The sequence below is a fragment of the Suricata suricatta genome, chromosome 4, assembly GCF_006229205.1.
Source record: "Suricata suricatta isolate VVHF042 chromosome 4, meerkat_22Aug2017_6uvM2_HiC, whole genome shotgun sequence".
NCBI lineage: Eukaryota > Metazoa > Chordata > Mammalia > Carnivora > Herpestidae > Suricata > Suricata suricatta.
The window spans coordinates 77604155-77622247 of record NC_043703.1 but is presented as its reverse complement, the minus strand read 5'-3'; the positions used below and the strand labels follow the sequence as shown (position 1 = coordinate 77622247).

General features: G+C 34.7%; 1 protein-coding gene across 11 annotated transcripts in view; it reads left to right on the top strand.

The window, feature by feature from the left end:
- Nucleotides 1–18093, top strand: part of ZMYM2 (zinc finger MYM-type containing 2) — a 105712-nt gene that overhangs the window by 34391 nt on the left and 53228 nt on the right. For all 11 annotated transcript variants that reach the window (XM_029936996.1, XM_029936998.1, XM_029936997.1 and 8 more), the window contains 3 exons: nt 4224–4521; nt 6044–6209; nt 6944–7156. In XM_029936996.1, the coding sequence (XP_029792856.1) occupies nt 4224–4521; nt 6044–6209; nt 6944–7156 (677 nt within the window). The remainder of the gene's footprint in view (nt 1–4223; nt 4522–6043; nt 6210–6943; nt 7157–18093) is intronic.

The window sequence follows — 18093 nt, the reverse complement described above, 5'->3', positions numbered from 1 at the left end:
TAACTTTGCATGTCACTTTCTCTTTCAGCTCTGTCTCTCTCATATATCCTGTTTTCTGTTTCTTTCTTGGTTTTTTTTTTTTTTTTTTTTTTTTTTTTTTTTTTTGCTTTTTAGGCTCCTAGCAACTTTATTGGGCTAGAAATTATGGAGAATATTAAAGAATGACAACAGCTTAGTATAGAATACTATAAGATGCTAGTCATTTTTCCTTTTTACTTATTTTTTTGGTTATATGTGATTTTTAATTGTTGAAGAATGTTTGGAAAATCTATAATTTAAAAATGAAGGGAAAAATCCCTGATAGTATTATTACCTGAAGATAACCACATCAGTCCTTTGAGTGGTTTTCTTTCAGTCTTTTTCGTTTGTATTATCACTTGGTTGAAATTTTACTTCCTGGTTTTTTTTACCATTTATTATTATGTTGTATTTTCTTATACCATTAACATTTATATACAAGTTTCAATGACTGCATAGTGGATATGGATATATCATTCCCATATTTGGTGTTTACACAGTTTCCCATATTTTGCTTTTATAGATTTATGATGAACACCTTTGTTAAAATTTGTCATTATTTCTTTAGAGTATATTCCTAGAAGGGAAGTTTTAAGGCCAAAGGATATCACTGTCCCTATCCTTCCAGAGACTTTTGGTTGAAAAAAATCTATCTAGATTATTGTGATTTTGAAAGAAATAATGTTCCTTATTACTCAATTGAAAAATCTCTCATACCTTCGAAGATCCTTTCCCACTCTGTGTGTATGTGTATTTTTGTAGGCAGGTTTGGGCGGAGGGCATGTAGATGTGAGTTTGTATGAGCATTTTAATGTTGTCATACTGCCTTCCAGAAAAGTCTTACCAAGTTATACTATCAGCTGTCTATATGTTAGTTTCTTTCATTGTAACCTTCTGGCTCAAATAAAAGTTTAATAAATGATAATGCTCAAATTAATTTCAAAATAAGTATCTTTATTGTAATTATAAATATATTAAAAATATAAGAGCATGAGAAAGGAAATAATCTCATCATTGAGAGTAGTGCATTTAATCTAACCTGAGATCATAGTTTAGGTATTGTTTTTGTAAACTCTTTCCTCCTAATACCCCTTTAAATACCTAACAAAACATCTTGAACTTTTGATCATGTCAGGTCTATATGTTTGATTTATTCTCTATTTAGCTTGGTTCCAGTTTTTACTATTTAAATAATTCTTAAGAATATTTTTATGCGTGTATCTTGATATACTTATTTCTTTAGGAATATTATTGAGTCAAAGGGGCATATCACTGTAATAATTGTGTTCCTGGGGGTGCCTGGGTGGTTCAGTTGTATAGTGTGTTATTATTATTATTTTTTTAAATTTTTAAAATGTTTTATTTATTTTTGATACAGAGAGAGACAGAGCATGAGAGGGGGAGGGGCAGAGAGAGAGAAGGAGACACAGAACCAGAAGCAGGCTCCAGGCAATGAGCTGGCTGTCAGCACAGAGCCTGATGTGGGGCTGGAACCCATGAATGTGAGATCTGACCTGAGCCGAAGTCAGAGGCTTAACCGACTGAGCCACCCAGGCGCCCCTATAGTGTGTTATTCTTGATCTTGGGGTTATGGGTTCAAGCCCCATTTTGGATGTAGAGATTACTTAAAAAAATAAAAAATCTAAAAAAAACCCCAATTGTGTTCCTGTTTACTCAAGCTGTTACACAATGCTATGTATACTACTTATCAGAAAAACTAAACAGATACACCTTTTTTGCTTTTTGCTCTTTCATTTCCAAAATAGTTCTTGTTTTTAGATGTGCTGTATTAATAACACATAATTTATTAGTAATAGGAGGTTATAAAATTTTGGCTATTTATTTATACTAGCTTTCAGACTAATTGTGACTTGGGCAAATTCAACTGCTGTCCCCTGATGTCCTTTGAATAAAATAGAGGGTTTAGACAAAACTCATCTTCCTAAAAGTATTTTGATGTTGTAGGATGTGAAAAATTTAAAGTAGCAGAAATACGGAGTCTAAATTAGAAAAAATGTGCCTTTCTTTTCAAAATCAAGATAATAAATACCCTTAAATTTAAGTAGTTTCTTTAAGTATATGTTCAAGATAAACCTGTAAAATTGAGCATATGTTCAAATATAATTTTTGATTGGAGGCCCTTCATAAGGTGAAATTGCCAATTAGTGACTATAGTCGACTCTTAAAACATGATAAGGGTTAAGAGTGCCAACTTCCTCTCTCTTCCTATGCCCCCATGCACTTGAAAATCCATATATAATTTTTTGACTCCTGCAAAATATAACTACTAGTAGCCTTTGGGTTTTGTTTTCTTTTTAACTAGTAGTCTACTGTTGACTGGAAGCCTTACTGATAACAGTCAACATGTGTTTTGTATGATATGTATTATATGCTATATTTTTATAATAAAGTAAGCTAGAGAAAAGAATGTTATTAAGAAAATCATAAGGAAAAGACAATACCTTTACAATACTCTCCTGTTAAAACGTCTTCGTATAAGTGGACTTACGTAGTTCAAACCCATGTTGTTCAAGGGCCAACTGAATTTTCTTTGTAGTCATTATTTTTACTTATTTATTAAAACTGGTCTGTTACCCTGATCATAGAATAACAGGATTCCAGAATGCACTGTTTACTCTTTGTATGAAGTATAATTTTGTGGAGAGGGGTATTGTAGAGTAAGGTAAAATTTCAATAGCAGTGTAATGTAGCCCCTTGAAATCATTAGGTTGATGGACTGGGTTTGAACCAGGAAATCTCCCTCTTCAAGGTTTTGAAAATATAGAAATTTCCCTGAGCTCTAGATAAATTTGTACTTCCTGTGGAAGGAAAAAGAAAACAATTGTTTTTCATGTAGAAGGACAATTTCTTGTATATGGAAGTTGAAAATTTGAAAAAATCTAGAAAAGAAAAAAATTACTAGAGACAATAGTAGAACTTAGACATGGTGGCCTGTAAAGTTTCAAAAGGAAAAAAGGTTATGGTATTGGTAGTGTAGTGAGAGGTCTGTGGAGCAGTAACTAGTAAGCACGAGACTTCCTGCTAAGTATCAGCTTACGAGGGAAAAAATAAATTATTCTGCATTTTGCTGATAATATTGCACATATCTTTTAATTCTGTGCTATGCTGAAACTGTTTGCAGGGAGAGAGTATATAATGTTGGATGGGTCATTAGATGTTGGCTTTTCATTTCTGGTTAACACTTTAATTTCATTGGTATTATGTGATCTATTTAGAGGTCATGGAAGTAACTTGGAAAATGCTGTTTTTGGGGCGCCTGGGTGGCTCAGTTGGTTAGGCCTCCGACTTCTGCTTAGGTCATGATTTCCTGTTTGTGAGTTTGAGCCCCGCATCCGGCTCTGTGCTGACAGCTCAGAGCCTGGAGTCTACTTCAGATTCTGTATCTCCCTGTCTCTGCCCCTCCCCTTCTTATACCCTGTTTCTCTCTGTCTCAAAAATAAATAAAACATTTAAAAAATTAAAAAAAGAAAACACTTTTTATATTTTAAAATGTTTATTTACTTTGAGAGAGAGGGAGCACGTGCATGCGTGTGCATGAGTGGGGGTGGAGCAGAGAAAGAAAGACCAGGAGAGAGAGAATTGCAAGCAGGTTTCACGTGGAGTCCTCTGTGGGGCTCTGGATTGTGAGCTCATGACCTGAGCTGAAATTAAGAGTTGGATGCTTAACCAACTGAGCCACCTAGGTACCTTGGAAAAACTGTTTTTAAAAAGATGTTTTGAATATAGTCATATGTAAGTTTACCAGACCTGTATTTGTCAAGTGTTCAGTTGGCCAAGATTTTCTTATCACTTTCACTATCAACTTTTATGTTGATACTGTATGTGTTCCTTAAAGGAATATTGTTTAATAAATAATGGCTAATATTTTTAATGTTTCTTAAAAGATACTATGTTTTATTGCATGTATTATATCATTTAATGTTACCATTCATACGAGTTTGGTACCATTTCCAGTTTGGAGAAGAGTTAGGAACAGAGTTTACCTTTCTAGTTTAGTAGTTGGAGTCTGTCAACCAGGCATTCTTACTCTAGAATTTTTGGTTTTTATCTCTCTGCTACGTTGCTGCCTTATTAAGGCCTTAAACTTGTACAGGATGGGAAGTGAAAACTGTTTCTCTGATAGAAATCTTGATGTGTGTAAATACTTGTTTCATTTAGTCTTCCTTGTGCATTTTGTTTTTAAGATTCTTGGATCTCCCAGTCAGCGTCATTTCCTCGTAATCAGAAACAGCCAGGGGTGGATTCTTTATCACCAGTGGCCTCGCTTCCTAAACAGATTTTCCAGCCTTCTGCACAACAGCAGCAACCACCACCACCTACTAAACCAGTTAAAGTCACTTGTGCAAACTGCAAAAAACCTTTACAGAAGGGACAGACAGCCTATCAAAGAAAAGGATCGGCTCACCTCTTTTGTTCTACCACCTGCCTTTCTTCCTTCTCTCACAAGCCTGCTCCAAAGAAACTTTGTGTTATGTGTAAAAAGTAAGATTTACCTTTCTTTCTTTCTTTCTTTCTTTCTTTTTCTTTTTAATGAAGTACAGTTGATGCACAGAGGTGTGTTAGTTTCAGGTGTACATCATAGTGCTTGGACAGGTCTATGGGTTATGCTCTGTCACACAAGTGTAGGTAAGATTTGCCTTTCAGCATAATTTCATATGGTTGAATATTGGTGGTATATAATTGTAGGAAAATTGTAAGAGTCTTAGAGGCAAATTATGGTGTTTGATAAATTGGTAAGCTAGTTGTTTGAATCATAAGCAGAGCTGAAATTTGCAGTGGCTTTGGAGGATTCCCTACACCACTGGGTGGCTGATGATTAAAAGGCTTTTTATTTGGCTAGGGTTTGGGGTTGATTTTGATTCTAGGCCCTTATAATTAATTTTGTCTCTAATCTCCATTGAACCCCTTAAATTTGTCAAAATGCATGTTTATTTGCATTATTAATTATTATAATTCTAGCCAGATAAAATTGTTTTGCAATTTACATCACATTAAAATAGGTGAAATTTTGTACTATCTTCATATTAAGATTACTTTCAATTGGCAAGTCTTAGGATTTTCTGTTTTATGCTTGTTTTGAACATTAAATCATTATAATACCCACTGTTTTAAGACTCAGGTACCAGTTTTTTTTTTTATAGCTTTGGGAGAGACAGTTCTCTGTTACATTGTTTTTTAGGTCTTGCTTCACTAGTTAAAGATAGTGGAATATGGTATATTATGTGCACAAACCAGGTGGGCTTTCTTTCTGTAAAATCTCAGGGAGCAGCCCAAGTTTGTGAATATGGTTTTAGATCTTAGAACTTTGGAAAGGGCTCTGCAACTTTAATAAATTCAAGTTGTGGAACAGTAACATAGTTTTTAGATTGTTTTATAGTAGTAGACTTTTGAATATTATAATATAGGACCTTAAAATTCAGAATTTTATTAAAGGAAAACTTCACAAATCTTCAATTTTGTTTCCTACCATTTCTAATTGCAGTTAGAGAGCTGTATACAATGGTAGGTGGGGTTCTTTTAGGTTCTGGCTATGGAGGTGTACTTAATTAAGTTCAGTTATCCTCTCTAGAATATATGTCATATTTCTGTGACCTAGATTGTTCAAGTTTTCTATTTACCTATGGGAAAGGAATTGGCTAGGTATTATAAATTTATATCTCAGGAAATTAGGGTTTGATGTTAAATTCTACATAAATAATAATAGTGTTTGTTTTTTTTTTTTAAAGTGTTTTCAGTGTCTGAAAGCCTTGTTAAGGAGTTTGAAGATAAATTGGATACTGGCAAAAATTTAATAGTATAAAATAATTTTTCTTCCTAATCTTCTGTGTTCACATTTTATTGCCAAGAGTTTTTAAATAGTAAAAGTGATTTAATGGATCTAAAAATGGTGTTTGATTCCCAGGATAAAATCTGTTGAAATTAGAAATGTTAGTTATTAAATACTCTTATATTTGATTTCCTTTCAAATACAATTTTACTTTAAGTTGTTCCATCTATTTTTCAGAGATATAACTACAATGAAAGGAACCATTGTTGCTCAAGTGGATTCAAGTGAATCTTTCCAGGAATTCTGTAGTACATCTTGTTTGTCTCTCTATGAAGACAAACAGAATCCTACTAAAGGAGCTCTAAATAAATCAAGATGTACAATTTGTGGTAAACTAACGGAGGTTTGTATTTTTGTGCCTTCTCTCTTAGTTCTAACTAATGGGAAAATTCTTAGCTTTATTTAGTAGTTACCACGTCATCAGTATATATTTCCTTAAAAATGAAGCATGTATTTCCATTCCATAGTTCCATTCTCCCATTGAGAGAATGATTTAGGAAATATTAAAACATTAACTTTTTTCCAGAGGTTTGGGACATGTAGAGACAAAACCATAGTGTTTAAGTATGCAGGCTGGACTACAAACTATCATGCTTAAGAAGGAGAACAAGTGGAGGGAACGTTTTTCAATAACTTCCCATTATATTAATATGGTATCATTTGATTATATTAAAAGAAGCCTGTGTATTGTATATACCTCTTTGAATATTTAATAATATTGGTTTTCTCCTACCTTTCTAGAGCAGTGTATTTTGTTTATAGTTCCTTTTGGATTTGTCTTAAGATTCCAGTCTCTTTGTTGTAGAAGTTTTTTACTAATGCTATTCAAACTGGGTTGTTTCATATAATTTTTAGATATCTCTAGAGAAGTTTGTAGTTATGTCACTAATGCTTACCTGTCTTCCATACATGCATTTCTTGTATATATAAAAGTTAGTTCAAAGAATCATGAAGAATACTTTTTCTTTTTCTCTAAGTAAGCTTTCCACAGAAAAGTTATTGAGGCGTTTTCTACTGTAGCACCTTGTTATTTAGCTACTTGTGATACTCATTTATTTCTTAAAATTTTGTTTTTAGATTCGCCATGAAGTTAGCTTTAAAAATATGACTCATAAGCTGTGCAGTGACCACTGCTTTAATAGATACAGAATGGCCAATGGTTTAATAATGAACTGCTGTGAACAGTGTGGCGAGTACCTGCCCAGCAAAGGTGCTGGAAACAATGTCCTGGTGATTGATGGTCAGCAGAAAAGATTTTGCTGTCAAAGCTGTGTCAGTGAATACAAACAGGTAATTCATAATCTAATCAAAATTGGCCATTCTTCTGAGTATGTTTTAAATTGCTGTAATAGTTTTACTTTAAATCTCATTTAGTTCCATTATTGTCTTCATCTCTTGGAGAGGACATATCTCAAATGAATACTGATATATGTAAATTACTGGAAATTGTGATTTTGCATATAATGGTAAATGCTAGCAGAATGATTACTCTTTTGAAATATTATCACCTTTTTTTGCTGGGGCACCTGGGTGGCTTAGTTAAGTGTCTGATTCTGGTTTCAGCTCAGGTCATGATCTCACAGTTTGAGTGTTTGACCCCTGCTTCAGGCTTTGCACTGATGGTGCAGAGCCTGCTTAGGATTCATTCTCTCTCTCTCTCTCTCTCTTTCTCTCTTTCTCTCTTTCTCTCTCTCTCCCCCTCTCACCCCCTCTCAACCCTCCCTCCTGCTCACATTGTCTTTCTCTCAAAATAAGTAAACTTGAAAAAAATAAAAAAATATTTTTGGGGTTTTGGATGAGAGGGGTTGAAAATAGGAATTTTCAAAGCTTAGTTTAAGAAGATTACTTATATTTCAACTTTAAGGTCTTTTGGTTTAGTTTGTTTTTGAATATATACATAAATGTAAATATATATATTCAAAAGTAAAATATACATTAAAAATATGTTCAGAGAAAACCAGATCCTGTTTCTATCTTCTTTTGATTCCTACTTATCTTTTATAGGTATCAGTTTTTCAGTTCTTACTATTTTGTTTTCTGTTCTTTTTGAAGAATTAATGTAATTCATTCTTAGTTTCTCTTTTTCCTATACAAAAGGCAGCATTTTTCATTTTTCATTTCACAGTGTATCTTGGAAACATCGTCTATCAATGATATATGTATGGGCTTTCTTTTTTTTATGGCTGCTTGTGTTAAATTTTCAGCAAAATTGTGAGCTGGTTATTAAAACATTATTAAAAATAAATTCTATAAATATAGGTAAATTTATATTAGTCTACTAGGGCTGCCATAACAAAATACCAGACTAGAGGGCTCAAACAACAAAATTCTGGAGTCTAGAAGTTCAAGATCAGGGTACCTTTCTGGGTTGGCTTTTGGTGAGGCTTCCCTTTGAGGCTTGTAAATAGCCTTCTCTTCGTGGTTATCTCACATGGCCTTTCCGCTTTGCAAGGAGGAGGCTGTCGCTTTGCAAGAAGGAGGCTGTTGGGAGGCGAGAAGAAATCTCCAGTCTCTCTTCCTGTTCTTATAAGGATCTTTGTGTCCTGTATGAATAAGCTGCACTCTTAGGACTTTCTTAACCTTAGCTGCCCCTTAAAGGCCCCAATCTAAATATGATCATATTGGGAGTAGGGCTTAAAGATAGGAATTTTGTGGTGCCTGGGTGGCTCAGTTAAGCATCAGTCTTTGGCTCAAGGCATGATCTTGGTTTGTGAGTCCTGCACTGGGGGAGCTAAAGCCCCACTTTGGCTTTTGAGGCCTCCTTCTCTGTATCTCTCTCCCTCCATCTCTCTCTCTCTCTCTCTCTCTCTTTCTCTCTGCCCCTCACTCACTTTTGCCCTATCTTTAAAAAAAAAAAAGATACGAATTTTGAGGGGAACACAAGTCAGACCTCAACAATATTGAAAATAAAAGAAGTACATAAAACCTATTACTTCCTAAATATTTTATTGTGTTTTAATATTATTTGTGTTCGTAAAGTTATTCATGTCTGTTGTGTTTATACAGTGGAAATCATAGAAATAATGGTGTGCTTCTGTGTATCTTTCCAGTTTCATGTTCAGTTTCATTTTGTAGCCTGAAATCAGCCGTGGCGGGATATTTTCCTGACAACTGTTGCAAATTTTGTGGTCTCCCTTAATCTCCCAAGAGCTAGTGGTTAACCATATCCCAGACAGCAGTGGGCTATATAATCGTTTATTTGATCACTTTGCTATTGGATGGTATTCAGGTTATTTCTGGTCCTGGTTATTCAGGTAGTGAATAACCTGATATACTTCTATGTATTTGTGGAGGTATGGTTTAGGGTAGACTCTTAGAAGCTGGTTGCTTGCTAAGGAATGCATATGTTTGTTAGATATTGTTAAATTCCTTCCTGTTCTAAATTCCTTTCTGTTGTACCAGTTTGTATCTCTCTCAGTAATACATGTTGAGTGCCTATTTCTCCATTGCCTCTCCAGCAGAGAATATTAACACATCATTTTGTTAATGATTGGTAAAGATGGCATGTTAATATAGTTTTAATTCATATTCCTTTTATTAGGAATGATGTTGAGCACTTTTTCTTGCTTTTTAAAAATTTTTTTCCCAATGTCTTTATTTTACTTTGAGAGACAGAGACAGAGCAAGTGGGGGAGGGGCAGAGAGAGAGGGAGACACAGAATCTGTAGCAGACTCCAGGCTCTGAGTTGTCAGCACAGAGTCCGACGTGGGGCTCGAACCCATGGACTGTGAGATCATGACCTGAACTGAAGTTGGACACTTAACCAACTGAGCCACCCAGGCGCCCTTTAGCACATTTTCATATTTTAGAGCTATTTGTCTTTCCTTTTCTGTGAACTGTTTGTTTATATCTTTTACCCATTTTTTTCTTTGGGGTTTGGTCTCAGTTTTTTCCATTAAATTGAATATTTATTTTAATGAGCAAAATGCATTTGTAATTTGTTTACAAACAATTTTACCACCTACCATGTTACAGGTATTGTCCTAGTTGCTGGAAATAGTACAGTGAGAAGTAAAACATAGATCCTGCTTTCATAGGATTTGTACTGAGGTGTGGCATACTTCAGATTCCTTAGTATAAGGAAAGATCTGTGGTGATGGAAAGGACCAGACTAATTATATCTTTAAGACCTCACTGTAGTGTTTGATGTTGATGATTATGTTGCATTTATTATCTTCTGATACATAGAAGGTTTGGCTAAGAGCTTTAGGTAGTTGGCCTGCTTTAGAATTCTGGCCCCACCAATCATCTGTGTCCTGCGCAAATTATTTAATCTGCTCCGTGTCTTAATCTAATTTCATCACATGTGAAGTTGTGGAAATAGCAATCCGTGTCTCAATGTGTTATTAAAAAATGAAATCTGAGCCTTCTTGATCTTAAAAATTAAGCCCTTTTGTGTCCTCTCCCAGTTACTTTCCCCTTCTGCCTCTTCAAAGATAACCACTGTCTTTGCTTCTAACATGGTTTGCCTTTTTATAATGTTAAGTGGCATTAATATGTAATGATATCCTGCTATGTTATATATAACTGTGAATGCTTATAAAATTTTTTGCCATGTAAAATTTTTATTTTTTAATTTTATTTTAAGAATCTTTTTTTTTTAAGTTTATTTATTTGTTTCGAGAGAGAGAAAGAGAGAGAGGGGAGGGACAGATTGAGAGGGAGAGAGAGCAGATTCCAAGGAGGCTCCACTCACCCTGGAATCCCAACTCAGGGCTCAATCTCACAGACTGTAGGGTCACAACCTGAGCTACCCAGGCACCCTGCAATGTAAAATTTTTAATTATTTTCAAATGAACATTTTTCTTCTATTGCTTCTGGATTTTGTTTCACATACTTCCCTCACTCCCAGACTCTAAAGGAATGCTTTTCTTATTTTCTTTCTAATGTTTGCAAGGCTTCATTTTAATATTTAAATCTTTAATGCATTTAATGGAATTTATTCTTGTATATTGTTAAATTACAGGTCAAGTATTATTTCCGTCCACATGACTATCCTTGAAAATCAGTATATTAATGTCAAAATGTCCTATCATAGAACAAGGGATTTCATTCTGTTATATCAGTGCTTTTACTAAGTTTATTCATAAATATTTATCTTTTTCTTGCTATTTTATTTTTAGTTTTAGAAATTTTTTATGTCTCTTGAGAGAGAGAGAGAGAGAGACAGAGACTGAGTGGGAGAGGGGCAGAGAGAGAGGGAGACACAGAATCCAAAGCAGGCTCTAGGCTCTGAGCTGTTAGCACAGAGCCCGACGTGGGGCTCAAACCCACGGACTGTGAGATCATGACCTGAACTGAAGTCGGACGCTTAACTGACCGAGCCACCCAGGTGTTTCATTTTTATTCCTATTTTAAAGGAGGTTTTCTTTTCCATTATTTTTGTGTGTGTATACATGTATGTATGCCTACATATGTTTTTAAGTTGATTTTAAATACCTGCTATGTAGCTAAATTATCATTATTGGTTGATTTTCTTGGGTTTTTAACTAAAATACCATCTACAAGTATAGAAAGTTTAGATCTTCCTTTACATTTCTTATTTCCATTATTATTTTGTCTTGCATAATGGCATTTCCTTATGACTCCAGTAGAGTTTTAAATAGTGGAAGTAGTAAATATCTTTGTTTTTCCAGTGGGAATGCCTTTGGTATTTCCTCATTAAATTAGATGTTGGCAGGGCACCTGGGTGGCTCAGTCGGATGAGCATCCGACTGTGGCTCAGGTCATGATCTCACAGCCCCACGTCGGTCTCTGTGCTGACCACTAGCTCAGAGCCTGGAGCCTGCTTCGGATTCTGTGTCTCTTTCTCTCTGCCCCTCCCCTGTTCACGCTTTGTCTGTCTCTGTCTCTCAAAAATAAATAAGTGTTAAAAATAAAATTAGATGTTGGCTTTATGGCTGAGGTAAATATATGTTAAATATATTAAAGAAGTACCCATTGATTTTTAAGTATTTTACCAAAAATGAATGTTGACTTTTGAAGGTTTTCAGTGTCTGTGGCAGTGATTGTATGATTTCTTTCCTCCTTTAAATCTATTAATATGTGAATTATTGTAATGAATTTTCTAATCCATGAAACATTCTTGCATTGCTAGAAAAAACTATACCAGGTCATTGTTAATATTTCAAATGTTTAGTTGTAATTGTTAATAATTAGTATATTCCCATTAGTATTCATAAGTGACATTGTTTTTAATATTTTGGGGGGGTTCATTCTTTAAGATATCAATGTTATATTTGTTTTAAAACATGCTTGAGTGAATTTCATATCTTTACATGCTTAAAGCAATGAAAATGAAAATAAATGAATATTCAACTCAAAAAGTTATAAAAAGGAAACAAACTGAAAGGAGAAGAAATACATAAAGGTAAAAGTAGAGATTAATGAGTTACGAAGTAAAAATAGTACCAAAATAAATCAGAATACTGCTTCTGTGATGAATCAGGTCTGTGAAGAACTAGACCAACTGATCATTAATCTAATCAGGAAAAGAAGTTTAAAAATGGATAAATTCACAAAAATAAGAAATGACAAGGTAGACTGAAGCATTAAAACAGAAAATTGAAGAAAATCATAAAGGGACTACTTTGTATGCAACTTTATATAAAAATGTAGAAAACCCAGATTGAATAATTTTCTGTGGAAAAAAATATTTGTATGTGTGTAAAAATCTAATTTACCTAAATTGACTGTAGAAGATACAATAAAGCAGAGATTCTCCAAAGAAGAAATAACAATAGTGATCAGTGAAATAACCCACAAGGAGAAACAGACTCCGTTTCATAGGGAAATTCCATCATACTTAAACTAGGTAATCTGACTGCTACTTTAAATCGTTCCAGAACATAAAAAAGGAGAAAAATAACTTTAAAAAATTTAAAAGTTGTGTTAAATATATGTAACCAAATTTCTAATTGTTTTGAAATATTTTTAAGTATACAGTTGAGTGGCATTAATTGCATTTATAATGTGCAACCATTGCCTTTACTTTCAGAACTTTCAGTGACCCAAACTGACTTTCTCCTACCTCCCTGGCCCCTGGTGATCTCTAATCTTTGTGTCTTTATGAATTTGCCTATTCTAAATATTTCTTAGACTTGAAGTCATACATTATTTTGTCATTTTATGTCTGGTTTATTTCACTTAGAATAATATTTTCAGTTTGATCCATGTTGTAGTATTACTTTTTATGTCTGAATAATATTTATGTATAGACCACATTTTGTTTATCCATTCATTTGTTGCTGGACATTTTGGTTGTTTCCAACCTTATGGTTATTGGCATGCAAGTATTTGAATCCTGGTTTTCAGTTCTTGTGGGTTCACACCTAAGAGTAGAATTGCTGGGTCATAGGGTAGTTCTATGTTTACCTTTCTCAGGAACTGTAAAACTGTTTTCCAAAACAACTATATTGATAATTTTATATTGCTAACAGCAATACATGAGGGTTCCATTTACCGGACGTCTTCGTTTTTCTTAAAACATTGTTTTTTATTATAATCCTGTCCGTAGGTGTAAGGTGGTGTCTCTGTGGTTCTCATTTGCATTTCTGTGCTTACTAATGCATATTTTTATGTGCTTATGGACAGTTTTTGTATCTCTGAAAAGTATTGAAGTCCTTTGCCCATTTTGAATTGCATTGTTTTTATTTTTCAGTTGTAGATTTTTATGTGTTCTGAATATTAATCCCTTCTTTGATATGTGGTTGCAGATACTATCGTATGTTGCTTTCTACTGTTTTGATAATGTCCTCTAATGTACAAAATCTTGATGTCAATAAAGTCCCATTAGTCTCTTTTTTCTTTGTTGATTATGATTTTGGTCCATATCTAAGAATTTGTTTGCAAAACCAAAATTTAAGAATTAATCCATTTTGAATTAAATTTTAGAATATGAGACATGGTTCCAACTTCATTCTTTTGTATGTAGAAATCCATTTGTCCCAGCATCATCTGTTCTGTTGTTTCTCCCATGGAAAAGACTTGCCATACTGGTCAAACATTAATTGGTCAAAAATGGGTAGGCTTATTTCTGGACTCTCATCATATTTTCCATTCATCTACATGTCTGTTCTTATGCAACAACCATGCTGTTATGATAACTTTGTAGTACGTTTTGAAATTAGGAAATGAGTCTTCCAACTTCGTTTTTCTTTAGAGATTGTTTGGATATTGTAGACTCATTGCAATGTTATGTGAATTTGAGGATTCGCTTTGCCATTTTTCCAGAAAAGGCTATTAGAATTTTGATAATGATTGCATTGATCTTGTAGATTGCTTCAAGTAGTATTGACATTTCAACAATGTTAAATCTTCCGGTCTGTGGATCTTTCTTAATTTCTCTCAGCAGTTTTTTCATAGTTTTCAGTGTACAAGTCTTCCATTTTCTTGGGTATATTTATTTTTATGCATTTTATTCTTTTTAACACAGTTGTTAATGTAATTGCTTTAGTAATTTCCTTTTCAGATTGTACATTGCTGGTGTTCAGAAATACAACTGACATTTGTGTTGATCTTGTACCCTGCAACTTGTTGAGTTTGTTTATTAGCTCTAGTAGCTTTAATGTGGATCCCTTGGAATTTTTTTTTATATAGTTATGTTATGTGCCAATAGCAGTAGTTTTACCTCTTCTTTTTCAATTTGGATCCCTTTTATTTCTTTTTCCTAAATGTTTTGGCTAGAACGTTCACTATGTTATTGACTATAATGGATGAAATTGAGCATTCTTGTTTTGCTTCTAATCTTAGAAGAAAAGCCGTCTGTCTTTGACCATTGAGTCTGATGTTAGTTGTGGGTTGTTCATATATGGCCTTTACTGTATTGAAGTATTTTTCTAATATTCTTAGTTTGTTGAGTGTTTTAGTCATAAAATATGTTGGATTTTGTCAAACTTCTTATTTTACCATTTGATTATCATGTGGTTTTTATCTTCATTATATTTGTGTGGGTTATTACATCCGTCATTTTACATTGAACCACTCTTTGCAATACTAGGATAAATCCCACTTGGTTGTGTTGCATAATACTTTCCGTATGCTGCTGAATTTGGTTAATATTTAACATCCTAAATTTATATCTAACTTGAGTTGATAACACCTTAATTGGCATTTAAGAATTCTGCTCCTATAGAGGCTCCTGGGTGGCACCGTCAGTTAAGTATCTGACTCTTGGTTTCAGCTCAGGTCATGATCTTGCAGTTTGTGAGTTCATGCCCCCACGTTGGGCCCTGCACTGCCAGTGTGAAGCCTGCTTGGGATTCTCTCTGTCTCTCTGTCTCTCTCCCCATTTATGTTATAGTAATTTAAATCTTAAACATTATTTGCATAATGATAGATTTACAATTAGGTTTTGTGTGTTTGTCCCTAAAATCATGTTGGAAATAAAAAGTGGACTTAAAAGCTAAAGTATGCCAATACTATATTTTATATTTGCTTATGTAGTTATTTTTACTGAAGAGTCTTATTTGTTCACTCATACTGTCTAGTTTCCTTTCCATTTCACCCTAAATCTTTGGTTCTCTCTAGCAATTCTTGTAGAGTAGTAGGTCTAGTGGTAACAAATTCCTTCAGTTTTTAATTTTATATGTCTTTCTTTCTCCTTCATGTTAGGATAATAGTTCTGATGGGTACAGTATATTTGTTTTAATGTTTTTTTCTTGCAGCATTTTATATATGTCATCTCACTGCCTTTGGGCTTCAATGGTCTCTAATGAGAAATTGGTGGAAAATCTTACTGAGGATTCTTTGTACTTGATAAGTAGCTTGTTTCTTACTACTCAAGATTCTCTGTGTCTTTCAACAGTTTGATTATAATTTGTCCTGTCGTGTGTCTTTGAGTTTATCCTACTTATAATTTGTTGTGCTCTTTAGGTTTGTGGATTTCTTTCCCATCAAATTTATGAAGTTTTCAGGCATTATTTGTTCAAAAAAATCTTTCTGCTTTGTTCTCTCTATTCTTTTGGGACTCTCATAATACATATGTTGGTCTGCTTAATCTATCCCATAGGATCCTTAGGCTTTGTTCACTATTTTTCATTTTCTTTCTGTTCTTTAGAATATATGTAATTTAAACTTTAGTCTTATTACTGCTGGTGAAAGCTTGACTGTTAGTTCTCATCTTGAGGGGTTAGGTGAATGGGCAGCTTTTTACTTCCTGATAGGTTAAGAGGTTCAGGCTCCCTACTTGACCTTTTCTCACATCATCCTAACTAGGTTGCTGGCATGGGGTACCTCATTCCAGCCAGGCAAAGGTGGAGTCTAGGCTTTCTACTTGGCCTTTCTAGTGTGGGTGGAGTTGGTGCCACATTGCTCCTGTGGTGTTTGGATCGAGTAGAGGGGCTGTTGACTAAAAGTTTTCTGTCTTTCTAGACTGCAATTCCCACTGCATTTTTTCTATAGCTATGTCGTTTCTGTTGCTGGTTTCAGGAGTTTTTTTCTTTGTCTTTACTTTATCCAAATTTTAATATTATTTAAAATTTTTTGGAAATATGACTGTGATATATTGTGATTCTTTCAGTTTATCCTTTCTGGGGTTTGCTCAGCTTCTATCTGTAGGTTTGTATCTTCTCCCTAGTTTGCAGTGTTTTCAGACCTTTCTTTGAGAACTTTTTCAGCCTTGTCCTCTTTTTCCTCTCCTTGCAGGACTGTAGTGACACGAAAGTTAGATACAGATCCCGGAGTCTCTGTTTTTTTTTAATATTTTCCATCCAAGTCTGTTTCCTTTCTGTTCAGATTGGATAATTTCTCTGTCCCTTCACTGATTCTTTCCTCTCTCTTACTCCTTCTGCTATGTGTTGGTTTTTTTCTTGTTGTTTACTAATAATTTTTTAGAATGGTTTTACTGTTATAGAAAACTTAAGCAGATAGTAGAGTTCTCATGTTAAGGTCTTCTGTTGACACCTTAAATTAGTAAGATAACATTTGTTAAGTTAATGAGCCTGCATTATGTAAAGTACATAATTATTTTGGATTTTCGTAACTTAAAAGTTTGAGCAGAGGGGCAGAGAGAGAAGGGAGACACAGAATCCGAAGGAGGTTCCAGGCTGTGAGCTATAAGCACAGAGCCCAATGTGGGGCTCGAACTCATAGAGTGTGAGATCATGACCTGAGCTGAAGTTGGATGCTTAACTGACTGAGCCACCCAGGTGCCCCAATTTTGGACCAAGCCAGTCAGGCACCCATGGATTTCCTTAACTTTTATATGATGTCTTTTTTATGCTCTAGGATTGTATCTAAAACACAATATTATATTCAGTTATCATGAAACCTTAGGGTAGTCTTGGTTGTGACATTTTCTCAAGAGTTTTGTTGTTTTTGATGGCCTTGACAGTTTTTAGGATTTAGGTATATTGTAAAATGCCTTTCTATTGGAACTTGTCTGATTTTTTTTCCCTCATCATTTATAGGTTTTTCAGGAGGAATATCACAGAGGTGTTTACCTTTTACGTTTTTGCCATTTTCAGCATATTGCAATGGAACATCTATCAACACAATTTAGAATGACTGCTGAAGTTGATATTTATCACTGTGCTGCAGTAGCATTTGTCAGGATTCTCCATTGTAAAGCCCACCTCCCCCCATTTCCATGTTGTATTCTTGAAAATGAAGTCACCGTCTCCTTTAGGGTATAGTATACAGATACTAGGGATTTTTCTGCATAAGAGATTTGTCTTTTAACTCTTACATTTATTACTTTATTCAGTCATTTATATATATCAGTAAGGACTCTTGGATCATGTGGCAACGAAAGGCAAAAGTAAAACAATTAAGTTTCTTTACAGTTTATGCCCATTGACAAGGCCTTGAGACAGGCAGAGTGACCTTCATCTAGGAGATCAACTGACTAGATGTTGATATTTTAGCTCAACATTAGCCTGCCTCCAGGATCCTAGAAGTCTCCTTTAACATATACAAATTCCCTTGGAAGCGTCCTTTTTATCTCTGCCCCCAAGATATATGTCAGCAAGCATCCTTCAAGCCTATGGCTTCATGGTCTTTATTTGAAGGGTCTCCTGAGGTTTTACTGGACCATAGTAAATGACCTTTCCCAACAATAGCTAGCCTCTCACGGTCCTAGAAACCTTACTTCCAAACTTAGAGACTTACGCTATCCCTAGCCCCTCCGTCGTGCCCCCCCCCCCCCCCCCCCCCCCCCCCCCCCCCCCCCCCCCCCCCCCCCCCCCCCCCCCCCCCCCCCCCCCCCCCCCCCCCCCCCCCCCCCCCC